Below are 13,681 nucleotides of genomic sequence, written 5' to 3' on the forward strand. Positions count from 1 at the left end.
ATATATATATATATAATTAATTAATTTTTTTGTGTGCGTGTCATAAACAGGCCAAGAATCACACAACCATTCAGATGCAAAAGTATTTGTATTGATCGTTTACACAGTGACAAGCTCTCAATCCCTTCCTTCCCACATCATTTATAGTCCGTATGTTTTCCTGTGCGCTTCAAACTTTACAACACAAAATGTAAAACCTGACAATTATTTTGTACTATAGGCTGATTAACTCTAAACCTGAGTTATATGAACAAGCTTTTGGTAAATGCCCTCTGGTGTTAGATAAAAAGAACGACCAAATTTAAAGGGGTCTTGCACAGCATTCAGTCATCGAACGTCTAACAATAACTTTGTTATTAATAATCAACGCTCACCCAAAGGTTTGTAAACAATATATAGTAGATGAGCACCAGACATAAAACCTTCCGGTTTAATATTTTGGATTTATACATTATTGCCATTGTAGAATTGGCCTACATCTGAGGTTATATTTAATTTCATTCTCATAGCACTTTTCACATCTTATACAGATTAACATGCTTCATATAAAGATTTTTTTCTGTATTACATTATGGTCTTATTCTGTGCATATATTGAGAAGAGCATAAATGTAATTGCTAGACTTGAGTATATATGAAATAAGACCAATATTTTATGTTTAGGCTACAGATATTACAATCCTTATGAAATTATCCATGTAAATGAAAGGCAACAGCATGCTGTGATAGTGGTTCATTAAATATAAATGACATATGTAACATTTATTTTAAAGAACAGCATGTTAACTTCTGAAGCTGATAGTTGGATGTTTTTATGTTTTTGTTTTTGCTGAGAAATGTGTGTATGAGTTCTCCAGTTTCAAGGAATCAGGATCCACAGTCGTGTGAGAAGGCAAATGTCCTGAAAGGCTTTGCTTGATGCGAACTTGTTTAAACAGTACTGAGCTCAAAAGCCAGTTCTGTTCACCATGCCATAAGACTCATAGAGTTGTTCAAGAAGCTGGTCTTTCTCCTTCTCAGGAAGAAAGCAGGACTTAGCTGCATTTATATTCTGTGAAAACAGAAGCAAACAGGATAATTAAAGTCACTTTTTCCCTGACTGGAATCCATTAGAGAGCCTGTTTTGGCAAATTGTGTCTCACCAGTCTCTTGAACTCCTCTTCAGTGAAATCCATGTATTTCTGCACCACCTGGTAGTCTGAGTTCAAGGTGGAGTTGAAGATGGTAGGGTCATCTGTATTTAAGGAGTAGTTAGCTTTGTCCTTCTTGAATCTGAAACACACAACATGACTTTCTTCAGTACAAATGTGGGGAACGCCACTCTCTTGTGTGCACACATATGACAATTAGCTGTCTAAAATATGGATATTTTTCCCACAAAAATGAATTGATTAACTTCTGGAGGCTTCTCTTTTTTTGCCCCCCCGGATGGAGATGTGTGGAGAACTTTTTATGATGGATGGATGCACTTTATTAGACTTCTATTGGTAGTTCACTGCCATTATGAAGCTTGGAGGAGCCAGGATACATTTTAATATAACTCAGGTTGTGTTCATAAACACATAAGAGTGAATCAAGGGGTAATTTTCATTTTGGGGTGAACTATCCCTTTAAGTGCAGTATGAAAAGCCCTGTTTAAATTTTTATTCTATAATAAGTTGTATTTCTAAGTGAAATATGATAGGCATTAAGGAAAAATGCACAGTAGTACTTTATTTTATCCTTCATGAAGGATTTCGTGAAAAGCAACAGAAGTCAGACCGAATGGATGCTTGCTAAAGCAGTGCTAAAATAGTTACTTAGCTGTTTGGGAATAGTGTTAATGGAAAAGGGGAATAAAATACACTATTAAATTGTTCACAGTAAGACCGGGAACATGCATTAAAAAAGTAAACCGTACAGTAAATAAAACAATTCTCACGTGATGAGAGGATGTTTAGTGAAGTCTGGGTCACAGCCTCCTGTCAGTATGCTAGAGACAGGGCACATCTAGAATAAGACAACACAGACACAACATCAGGATCACAGTGACGCGAAACATTGTGTAGATTAATAACCTCCTTTAAACATCTCATAAATATTCTGGTAGCGAAAATATAAATATTAGTAAACCGAGAAACTGTCCAACTCATTTATAAACACGATGTTTAAAACTGTCCACCAGAGGGCAGCACGAGATTATATTTCAGGAAATCTTCCACTGTTTTTCAGTCCCGTTCGTCTCATCAAAACACACCCAATTCAGGCCATGGAGCACAAGCTAATGCAACCATGAGCTGTTACATAAGATATCAAGTAAGTGCTCATGGTGTATGCAATAAGGTCTGGTTATCTGAGACATTTTAATTTTTTTCCAAAGATAAACAAGTTAATGGCAAACGTTAGTTAGAAGTTAAAAGAAATGACTCAGATAAATGAAATGAGTTCTGATAGAAACTTCGTCATTGTTTTCAGATGATACTTTGTTATCGATCCCTAATATTGGGTGGTTACTGTATGTGTGCACTTTGACCAAGAACAAGGTCTTGTGCAACATGCAGATATACATGACACATTGTAAACGCATCTCGATGTGATTCCTGTGACTGTCTGGAAGCTGCCATCCTGTCTTACCTCAAAATGCATGTTTTGTTGGAGCAGTCGTTTATATAGAGTTTGATCTTCAAGCGTGTGGTATCCATGTCCAATGCGTTCTGCTTTGAGAACTTCCACAGCCTGCAAAGCCAGGGAACATTATGAAAAGAGTTGGCACACAGTTTTAGGTCTGAGGGGGTTTTCTTGTGGAGGAGTGACATTTTGAAAAATGAGCTCAGCGGTTGTGGTGTTTTCTAAAATATCTGCCCTTTATGATTTAGTACTTAGGAAGGAAATGTACTTCACAGACTGAATTTCCTCACAGAAACAGACTCGCCAGTATTACACAATTTTCCATCTGTACAACAGATAATAAATGCTGAGCAGAAGAGGAAGCTCATACCTCCTTCACCACACTGGCAGGGCCAACTTCTCCTGCGTGCACTGTTCTGTGCACCTCACTTCTGACGGCTTCCTGTCAAAAACAAAACCGTGAACCCACAGCTAGAACACTGCCAGCAACATCTGCTTTTCTGCAGACGGGAAAAAAGCACCACACACAGCATCTGTAGCATATACTGTATTATGCTTGCCTCATTAAACAAAAGATATTGCTTTCAAACACTGTGTTTGTAAGATTGCGTTTAGATCAGGGGATGATAAGGAACTTGTTTTGTTTCCGCAGAACATCTAGCTGCGGCTCTTAGCATGTGAATGGTATAAACAGATGTCTCTGTTATTTTAATTATGGATTATACAAGAGTTTCCAAGTCAACAAAGTACAGTTAAATCTCTTAAAGTTTGAAATACATCAGAGAATCAGACGTTTTACTGTCATGTTAAGACTTGTACATGTAAAGCACTTCAAATAGATAAAGTGATTTGTTTTTGCTAGGAAATGCAGGGAGGTCAGGGGAAAAAAAGACCCTGACAAAACATTACGTTGATAAGACATTCGATTATCATGTATTTTCTGTCACAAGGATGAGTTTAAGCGGAATGATCCACATGATCCAAAAAAATGCAGCCAGAGACGTTTTTCTGGTTTCTCATGATGAACATTTTTGCAAACACAGCTCATATGGACTGTGTGCGTGTTTTCTTACCTCAAATGCTCTCTTGTGTCCTGGGTATGACTCACAGTTCAGGGATTCATCTCCTGCTAGGTCTATTGCCACAACTCCATCTTTACGGTACTTCTTACACAGCTCGACCACATCCATAGACCAATCTACAGCAACAATAAGCTTCAGATTACTACAGTCAATGATGTGGGTGTATTATCATTACCTCATATGATACATGCTGATTTAGTAATTATTTAATATGATTTAGAATATTATAGATTTATAGTATTATCATTCTATAGTTTTATCTATAGTTATTGTCTATATTTGAATAATACATATATGTATACAGTATATACACACACACTAACACACATAAAAAGATGCAATTTGGACGGGAATAAGTATTGTACACTGGCATAATACATTATCAATGGAATAAAATATATAAATACTGTATAAAACAGTTATTTTAAATGGAAATCAATATTTCAGTGTTAGTGTTTTTACTGTATTTTGATCAAATAAAAGTGGGAATATATATATATATATATATATATATATATATATATATATATATATATAATATATATATATATATATATATATAAATATATATATATATATATATATATATATATATATATATATATATATATATATATATATATATATATATATATATTGAACGCCAATGTACGTGACAGGTCTCTTCAGTTTCAAAGGTTACATGAATAGTGTCTCTATTTACAAAACACATTACACATGAATCACAATGGCTTCAAAAATCCCGACAGCATTTCCAAAAAGTCCATCTGGACTGAATTTAAGATAGGAACAAAAAATTCTGAGCCAGTCTGCAGGAGGTTCGGGGGTGTCATGATGATTAAACACCATTTGGACATAAGCATACAGCGGCATAAAAACACAACACACTGGGTGGGTGGGTTAGAGACGAAGTGAGAGTGTATTACTTGGCATGTGACGCATGCAGCACAGAATGGACCTGACTTTGGTTTTGAAGGCCTTCTCTCCTTCTTTGAACCCCTGGTTCACCAGGTCGACCACGTCATCGGGAGTGATGTCTCCTCTGGGAGGAAGAGGGGAAGACAGGCAAGAACAAAGATGAGAACAGGGGTATTGTGCAAGACAAATTGTAAACCTGCATGATTGTTGTAACATAAGAACGATAAACAATACATGCCATAAAGCAGTTTTTGATTAGAGCAAATATGGTACACATACGGTTTTTGGTCCCAAGGAAGAGGATCCACACCCTTGTTGGCTAGCAGATGAGGGCTGTATCTGGCTTCAGCATAGATCACTCCCTCTTTGGCCTTAGTCTCTACAAACTCGTAAGCTATTCTCTTGATGGCCTCTCTGTCCCCTCTGCACATGGAACATGAAACAGATAAGATATCATGACAACCCCACCCAGACCCCAATAACCCCTCGCCACCCTACAGAGACCTACAGAGTCGTTAAGAAACATACACACACATACACATGTGCATGTGTATATATCACACACATACCAAGAATACCTAGAATATTCTCTATTTTTAGCTTGTAATTTTCTTGTACTGTTGTTTTTGCAACAATTCTCATGTTACTGCTGAATTGTCCTTTGAATTGCTTCTTTAAAATGTCCTCACTTGTAAGTAGCTTTTGCTAAAAGCTCTTCTAAATAAATAAATGTAAATTTCATGATGTTTTATATATATATATATATATATATATATATATATATATATATATATATATATATATATATATATATATATATATATATATGTTACGTCCTGTGACATAATTTGCACTGTTCTGTGGTCAGTCAACAGTTTTTGTTTTCTCAGTTTTCCTTTCTCTCCTGTGCTGCTGTTCTAATAGGAGCTGATTAATGGCACCTGATAGTCGTGATGCACATTTTACAGTGGCCTTTTATTGTGGCCAGCCTAAGGTACACCTGTGCAATAATCCTGCCGTCCAATCAGCATCTTGATATGCCACACCTGTGAGGTGGATGGATTATCTCAACAAAGGAGAAGTGCTCACTAACACAGATTTAGACAGATTTGTCAACAATATTTGAGAGAAATAGGACTTTTGTGTACATAGAAAAAGTCTTAGATCTTTGAGTTCAGCTCATGAAAAATGGGGGCAAAAACAAAAGTGTTGCGTTTATAATTATGTTATAATAATATATGCATAAATGCAGTAATAACCACATACAAACATTGTGTGTGTATTTATGTAGTTAAAGTGGCCCAAAACATAAAACATCATCATAAAACATAATCTGCATCATCTAAGAATATTCAAACAGTTTGAAGCAGACTATAAATGCTGTTTTATGTTGTGTTATGATGACATAAAATTATAGCATTCATGACTTCTTCATTTATGGACAAAGTTAGCACATGCTCCAGAGAGATGTTATGTGAATGATGGAATTTACTGAATGAACTAGATGTTACTTTCATTTACACACTCATAAAATCATTTTTATTGCATAACCATGCACTTGTTCCAAGAACACCCACAACTGGAGCAAGATACCAAAAGCCTTAATCATCATTACAAATCAGTAACACTTATGCTATGATAATTATTTTAAACAGCTCAAAAGTTTTTTTATTTAGTTATTTATTTTATTCCATCTAGGGCACAATATGCTTTAAAGTGCTAAATAAAAGGGCTATTTGGGTTACATCACATGACATGCATTGAACCTGACTACAGCATTAAACAATAAAGAGTCCAGAGGGTGCCAAAAACAGCTAGCGAGTTCCCCATGCTGTTGTGGGAGAGGTGCATGTTGTAAACAAGGCCCTTTTAAAGCTTCTGAGGACTAGAGGTTCATTTTAAATGAAGCATGTCAGCTGCAGACCCACAAAACTACCGGCTGCAATGCTTTTCAGGTCTTCATATCAAAGCATATATCTTAGGGTGAAGATATGTCCTCTTTTTCCTGGACTTTTTACTCTATTTTAGAGCTAAAAAATGCGTCCGACTGGGATTTATACATCACCCAAAATGTCTGGGATTCGGCTTTTCTACAGTAACCATTCATTGTGTGCATTTTTGTATTAAAGCATTTTTGTATTTGGATGAAGGGCTACTTTTAAACTGTTTGCCATGGGTTGATTTTCCCCCATGGGTCTGAAACATTGCATAAATTACATTTGACTGAAATGCTTGGCCAGAGAGGTGGTGACGAATAGGAGCCCAAGGCTGTGTCAGTGTCCTTAATGTTAAACCAAGAAAATAAAAGAAAGAAAAGCACTCACCACTCTTATGGAAATTAGATATTTTGAGGTTTTATATTTGGAATTGTGTTACTTTGGCCGCTTTCGGCATTAATTTAACAACCAACCAACCACACCTCAGACCCCCCCACCCCATCCCACCCACACCCACTGTCCTCTTTTTGGAAAACTAAAATATGATCACAGTAGTCTATCTCTTACGTTTGTGAATCTGAGTGGAAACATGTAGAAGCTGCCTCATTATCTGATTGTTGTTCAGAGGACTGTGTGCAAGGGCAAAGGAAAAGCTTGTACATAGGTTATGTCCATTGCTATAGTGACACGTCATGAAGGTGTCACATGAGCTGCATGTAAAGATGTCTGCAGGACATCAGAAAGGAGACCTTGCCCTTGAGGGTGTATCCACCACTAGCGATATGGTGAGGCTCTCTTACTTATGAGCCACTTGAGCAATGCTTCAGATTTGTGCCAGTAGTTGAGCTAACATCAGTGGAATTCAATATTTACTTGCATGTGGTGAAGGGTGCAACAGGATAGAGTGGCCTAGAATCAGGAAGAATTCAATTTTTCCAGACTGAAAGAGATCTAAAAATCTACTACGAAATCAAACACTCTTAAAAAAACCTGGGCAGTATCTTTTCAAAAGATATACTTTGTACCTTATTTAACCATAATTAGTTCCTTAAAGGTGCATAAAAGTATCAGTTCCTAAATTGTACATATTATTCCCTAAATGGTACATTTTAGTTTAAAATATCTGAAAGGCTATCACACCAGTGACAACTTTTGTATCTTTTTATTCTCACTCTTAAAATGTTTTAAAAAAGAGCAATTATTGAACCCCAAATGTTACGAAGTGGCGATTTAGTATGAATTCATACAATTTTATTTGTATGAAAACAAATTGATATTATAAAAACAATAAGCATGAAGGTCCGCACATAAACCTAATCACCAGTGGCAGATTGTATGAAAATGTAAAAAAAATGATAATACAAATTCACCAAGATTTTTCTTTTTTTTTTTTATTCTGTGAGGGCAGAATAGTCCTGAGAAACTACACTGTAACTGTTGAAAAAATGTAACAATGTCATAAAATTCAAAGGAAAATATCATATTTTGTTTCTCCTCTCCATGCAGTTTGAATGATAAGGCTTCCATGCAATCTTCAAGCAAATCAGCAACAACTTATTTAAAGCAAGCAGATCTTTTCTCGGCACAACTACTTACGCAATGACATGCATGTAGTGATCGAACTTGCCAAGGAATTCTGTGAGTGTGGCCGGCTCATGCATTATGACCAGGTCTCTCATTTCATCCTCGCTGATCACAGGTAGAGTGATTCCCCTCCGCCTGAGACATAGTTACACCAGAGGTCACTGGTTAGTGCTTTGAAAGTTTAAATGGAAAGGCCACAGAACAGATCATAACTTCATTATTGTCCAAAGGCTGTCAAAATGAATCATTGTATAAACCTTTAAAGTCATTGTAAGTAGTTCATATTTAATGTTAGTGCTGCAGTGAAGGTGAAATTAGCAGTTAATATTGACTTAAAGTTTCTTTGGCCTCAAAAGGCTCGAAATGTAACATACAAATGCAATTAAACATTAAATAATTAATATACTTAATATTATTATAAATGCTTTCTATAAATATGAATATATACATAATTACTAATTATATAAATAACTATTAAAATAATATTTTCAGATAAAATAATATTACTAGGAAGGACATTTAATGAATGATTTTCAGTTTATTTATCACAGTATGTAATTGGAATATGTCACTTACTTTGCTACGTCTACAATGGTCTTTATTTGAATAGCACCATCAAGATGCACATGTAGCTCAATCTGCAAAGATACAAGAGCAGGAATAAAATACAACGCCCACTTTTTCACATCACTGAACCACGTGACATATGCTGACAGAGACACTTGTTGATGGCACAGAGCAGAAGCACATCCATCAAAGCTCTGAGCTCAGCTTTCAGCCTGTCGTATTGAGGTAGTTAGGGGAGTCTCCTTCCCACGCAGCTGTGAAATGCTCCTTGTGTAGTGCATCTAGAATGTGGAATGCACAACTGGGTGAAATAAGTTCAGTGGAAAGGCCAGAGATGCCTGGGAGGACTGTGAGAGAAGTGAACGTAATGTCTCCAATCTACTGAGAAGTACTGAGAGCTGTCCTGACAGATGAACAAATTAAATAGTGACCCCACTTCACCAGAAGCTGAGAAATAAACAGCAAGGAGCATAGAGACAAACCATAAAAACAAAAAGAGACAGGCTGCTAGAGTAGTATGTTTAATCACTGACTAATGCATTTGGTTTGGGCCTTCTTTATTACATTGTATTATTTGGTTACAAGAGTTGTTCATTTGTTGTCATCATACCACCGTGACTAGTGTATTCTTCTAACTATAAACTTAACCAGTTGAATAAGAAGAATGCACGGAAAAGTTGCCAGGTTGTCAAGTATTTTATTGCATTTATGTGGTGACTGAAAGACGTGATTAATTTTGGTTGATTAATTGTTTTGTTGTTGTGTACTTACGACATGAAAGTTGAGTTCACGCAAGTTTGAGTCAGAATAGTAAGCAAGAGCACAATTATACACGCAATGAGGCTGTAAAAACAGACTATGAGTAGATACGTTTTCTTGTTTGGCATGAAGATATTTAATGTCTCCAACAACCTCATTAGTCCCATTTAGATACTTATTAGGAACTGCATTTTTCATGGCAAATAAAATGTAAAAATAAAAAAAAAATCACAAGTAGGACTGTATTATATGTCACAGAATAAAATATGAAAATATACTGAACTTGTGTTAACCACCGACCTTAACCAAATAAAAAATTTAAAAAAAATGACGTCAGCACCACAAAATGGTAAATGCTAAAATTACTTGTTTTCATGTTTTAGTCTAAAGAAAATGTCATCTCATTAGCACTCTATTACATAATGTAAACTCCTCTCCATCATACAATTACAAAGTGTAAGCACGCAAAATGTAAACTGTATCTCATTATCATAGCTGTTAAAATGAGAACAGTATTGACACTGCATGATGCACCCCTCACCCTCAGTCAAGCCTCATAAATCATCAAAAATATGACATTATTGGAGATGAGAGATAAACATGCTTGTGTTTTAAGCGGAATCCTAGTTGAGAGATGGTGTATTCTCCAAGAATTGATGTCACTTGAATGTACATTATTAAAAAAAAAAAAATTTTGGTGACCTGAAATCAGGGACACCAATAAAAAGATTTACATTTCATAGAAAACATGCATACTTGTGCCAAATCATTTCTTACTATATTTACTATACTTAATAATATATTATAATAGACAATATACTACATTTAAAACAATATGCAAATGGGATATTATATGTTTTTGCCTTCATTTTGCAAATTAAAAGTCCTATTAAAAAAGAAAAATCATAGTGAGGGACAGGCCAAAAACATTACCCATATTGTCATAAATGCTATTTTAATTATTTTAAATATATATATTAAATTGTCTTAATGTTATATTGGTGAAAGAATACTTAGTATCATTACGTTTTTAAATTGCAAATTTATTTGTTGTTATATTAAATCTATGTTTGATTATTTCTTGGTCGTGGAATGACCCAGCTATAATGAAGACTGGTGAAACTTAATAGGCTTTTATTTAAAATATGATGGGAAACAGCACAATGTTTCACAATGTTTTAAAGAAGGAAATTAGAAAAACAAATAATCCAGTCGTAGTCAAAATAATACAATGCACAATGCAAACAAAATTACATGCTAGTGAGAAAGGGAATTCTTTGTAAATTGTGTTGTGAATACTCTCTTTCGATAACTTGTCAAAACACGGACATAAAGCATAAAGAGTTCACAGCATCTTATTGCAATGACATACTAATTACAGTGCTATTTCAGGAGATTCTTTTTTTTCTTTTGTAACCAGAGTCCGGTTTCGGGGAAACAGAGAGTTCGCAGGAAATTCACCTCTAGTGGTTTTAATTAATTGGTCTTTAGCTTTCAGTTTCTTGAATCAGGTTAACAGAGCATGAGGCCCAATGAGACTACTTTCTTCGAGCACTCTCTGCATTGGTCTTCTTGCAGTCCGTTTAATTACTAAAATAAACAAGCCACTGAACATAAAAGTCTCCAACATTATGCATTTATGCTGCAAAAGCATTCACTATACAATGTTATTAGCAATACTTCGCATGCTCTACCACGGCTGTTTTCCCTGCCATCATGTAAGCCATGTGCGCTCAAATATCAAAAGAAAGACATTCAAGTGGAAAAACGTTCTTGTCTGTACAAGCCTAAGCTGTCACCCTCTTCATACTTGAATAGGTTCAAATGTGCATTGCAAATGACAACTGTAGTTGGTCTAATATTAATATCACTAAGAGGGTGGGGTTTAAATATTTATACAGGCAACTGCTTACATTATGGAGTCAAATGACTCTTAAAACCGGCAATGTTTATGAAAATACTGCCTTGTTGTTAAAGTGTGTTTTTGTGTACGATTTTGTGATTCATTGTTGTGCTTTCATTACAGTGGAAGGAGTACCCTATAAAATGTCACTGGATTATTGTCAGCTGGTGATTAAAAACAAGCAATGTGAACTTTCTGAACTGTTTCACTGTAAAATAATCATGTTATCATTAGATATGGGACAAAGTCCTGGGTGGCTGATAAAATATGGAAGTTACTGCTTGTTAAGTTTCACTTAATCGGTTTAATTTCTGATATAGCACCTTTTATAAAGGATGCGATTTAGTTAAGGAATGGTAAATTGTTTACTGCCTACAATGATTGTAGCTCTATGTTAGAACTGTTGCAAATCATCACCATAAAATCTCTCTTAAACACAAACTAAACGAGAGTAACGTCTTTTCCTTTGAACGAGTGTGTACAATGAGGAATCCAAAGAGAATGCTGTACTTTTTTTAGGACAGCCTCTCACACTATACTGCCGACAATGGTGTTAGATTCATGCCATAATTATTATGTAATTCTCAAAGAAACATCTCAGTCCTCCAAAAGCACATGGTCAGTGTAATACAAGAACAGTACAGGGAAGACATTTTTTCAACTCTCTCATATGGGTTATGGGTTATTGACACTTTCACAAATGATGTGCTTATTGTCATATTTCTTGTATCAGTTCATCAGGCTGACTTCTGCTTGCTGAGTCAGTACATCAACTCCAAAGGGCAGATATAATGCTCTGCAAGGCCAAGTGTGAACATTATCCTGTAGTGTTCTCTCCTGCCATAAATCAACATGTTCCTATACATCAGCTGCAATTTATCTTAAAAAGATGACTTTATTGCCTTTTTATGAATATGATTCAATTATTTTACGATCCTGTTTTTTCTCCTTATTTAACGTAAAACATTTTTAACACTGAAATATTACACTAGACATTAAGTCTCCTCCTCCTTATTAAGCATCAGATTTAAGATGGCTTTAGGTCTTAATCTTATAGATATCTACATTCATCATGACAGTGGTGGCATTTGAATGTGTGCTGATTATGCTGTATTATCAATTTATTAAAACAGCATTCAACCCCGAATGATTAGGCTAGCTATTATGTTGCGAATAACAAAAATAACAGTAATAACACTACTAACCTTAGGTTTATCAAATGCTGGTTTTCCTTTCTCTTCTGCCATTGTATTCACTCGAGGTGTAAATCTGCCTTGAACTTGAACACGCGCTCTACGGAAACTGTCAGCTCAAGCAGCTTCCCCATGAGCTTTACTGTTATACAGTCCACCCCCGGCGCGGACAAAGAACACGCCTCTGGACAGATAACAAGAGTGATAAACCCCGCCTTTCCAACACCAGCGTGTAATACGCCAACTAAACACAGCTGAACGCAACAGAGTGACAACAATAACCGAGTAAACTAAACTGACAAGCGCACCTGAACTGCACAACGCGAAGAGATTAATCCGGAATCCTATTACAAGCTTTTAGAAGCACAGTAATGCCACATGTACACTACTACCGACGCGACGCGAGATACTCGAATGCTGAAGCTGTCACCGCTGACAAAGCGAGTGTGTCGGAAGCGTTCTATTTGCGTCGCGTCGCGCTTGTAGGAACGTTTAGGCTTTGTTTACTAATAGAATGAAGTGAAAGAGGTTCGTCGTATGGCTAGTTTATGTCAGTCAGTTTTGTGACATAGCTACCAAGAGTCCGGTCAGTGTCAGCACGACTTTTGTAGTTTTCTAGGCTAGCTGCTAGCCTACTTTAGGAGAGTTGAATAACTCATACTGAATGTTTAAATGCATAGCCTACTCAAGGAAGAATCGTAAAACCATGAGAAACGCTGATACATTATGCTGAGTAATCTAATTGCTGTTTGATCTTTCCGCCGAAAAAGTTGAACCTGTTCACAAAATTGGTCACGAATCGAAACAAGCTTTCACCGAGCAGTTCGGAAATGCAGACATGCAATCAGCTGAAAACATACTGTACAGGAGTGAACCTTGACAGGTGGAAGGAAACGTAAATTCATCAATCATTCAAAATAATCGGCCTCCTCGGGTGGATAAAAGCGCAAAAGAATACTTCTTATAAGATATTTTGGACTCAGAACCACGATTTCATTTAATAATACCATTTGTAATACTGTAATTTGTTGTTAAGGATGATTCATCTCCGAACTGGAGCTGAAAGTAGTCTACTAGACATGTAAACTGCATGGCTTACAGTACTTGGCCACTAGATGTCAGCGGAATGCTG

The 13,681-nt window shown here is 35.9% G+C and overlaps 1 protein-coding gene across 1 annotated transcript; it reads right to left on the reverse strand.

Annotated features, from left to right (window-relative positions):
- Positions 1-69: 69 nt before the first annotated feature.
- On the reverse strand, positions 70-13,024 carry ada (adenosine deaminase). The gene is made up of 11 exons (XM_026243812.1): positions 12,562-13,024; positions 8,704-8,765; positions 8,140-8,262; positions 4,886-5,029; positions 4,615-4,730; positions 3,680-3,804; positions 2,977-3,048; positions 2,613-2,714; positions 1,921-1,988; positions 1,142-1,271; positions 70-1,050 (listed from the first exon to the last, which is right to left on the reverse strand). The coding sequence occupies exons 1-11, from the start codon at positions 12,601-12,603 to the stop codon at positions 946-948; spliced, it is 1,089 nt and encodes a 362-aa protein (XP_026099597.1). The 5' UTR covers positions 12,604-13,024; the 3' UTR covers positions 70-945.
- Positions 13,025-13,681: the final 657 nt, after the last annotated feature.

This window comes from Carassius auratus, unplaced genomic scaffold (genome assembly GCF_003368295.1).
Source record: "Carassius auratus strain Wakin unplaced genomic scaffold, ASM336829v1 scaf_tig00004557, whole genome shotgun sequence".
NCBI classification, from domain to species: Eukaryota; Metazoa; Chordata; class Actinopteri; order Cypriniformes; family Cyprinidae; genus Carassius; species Carassius auratus.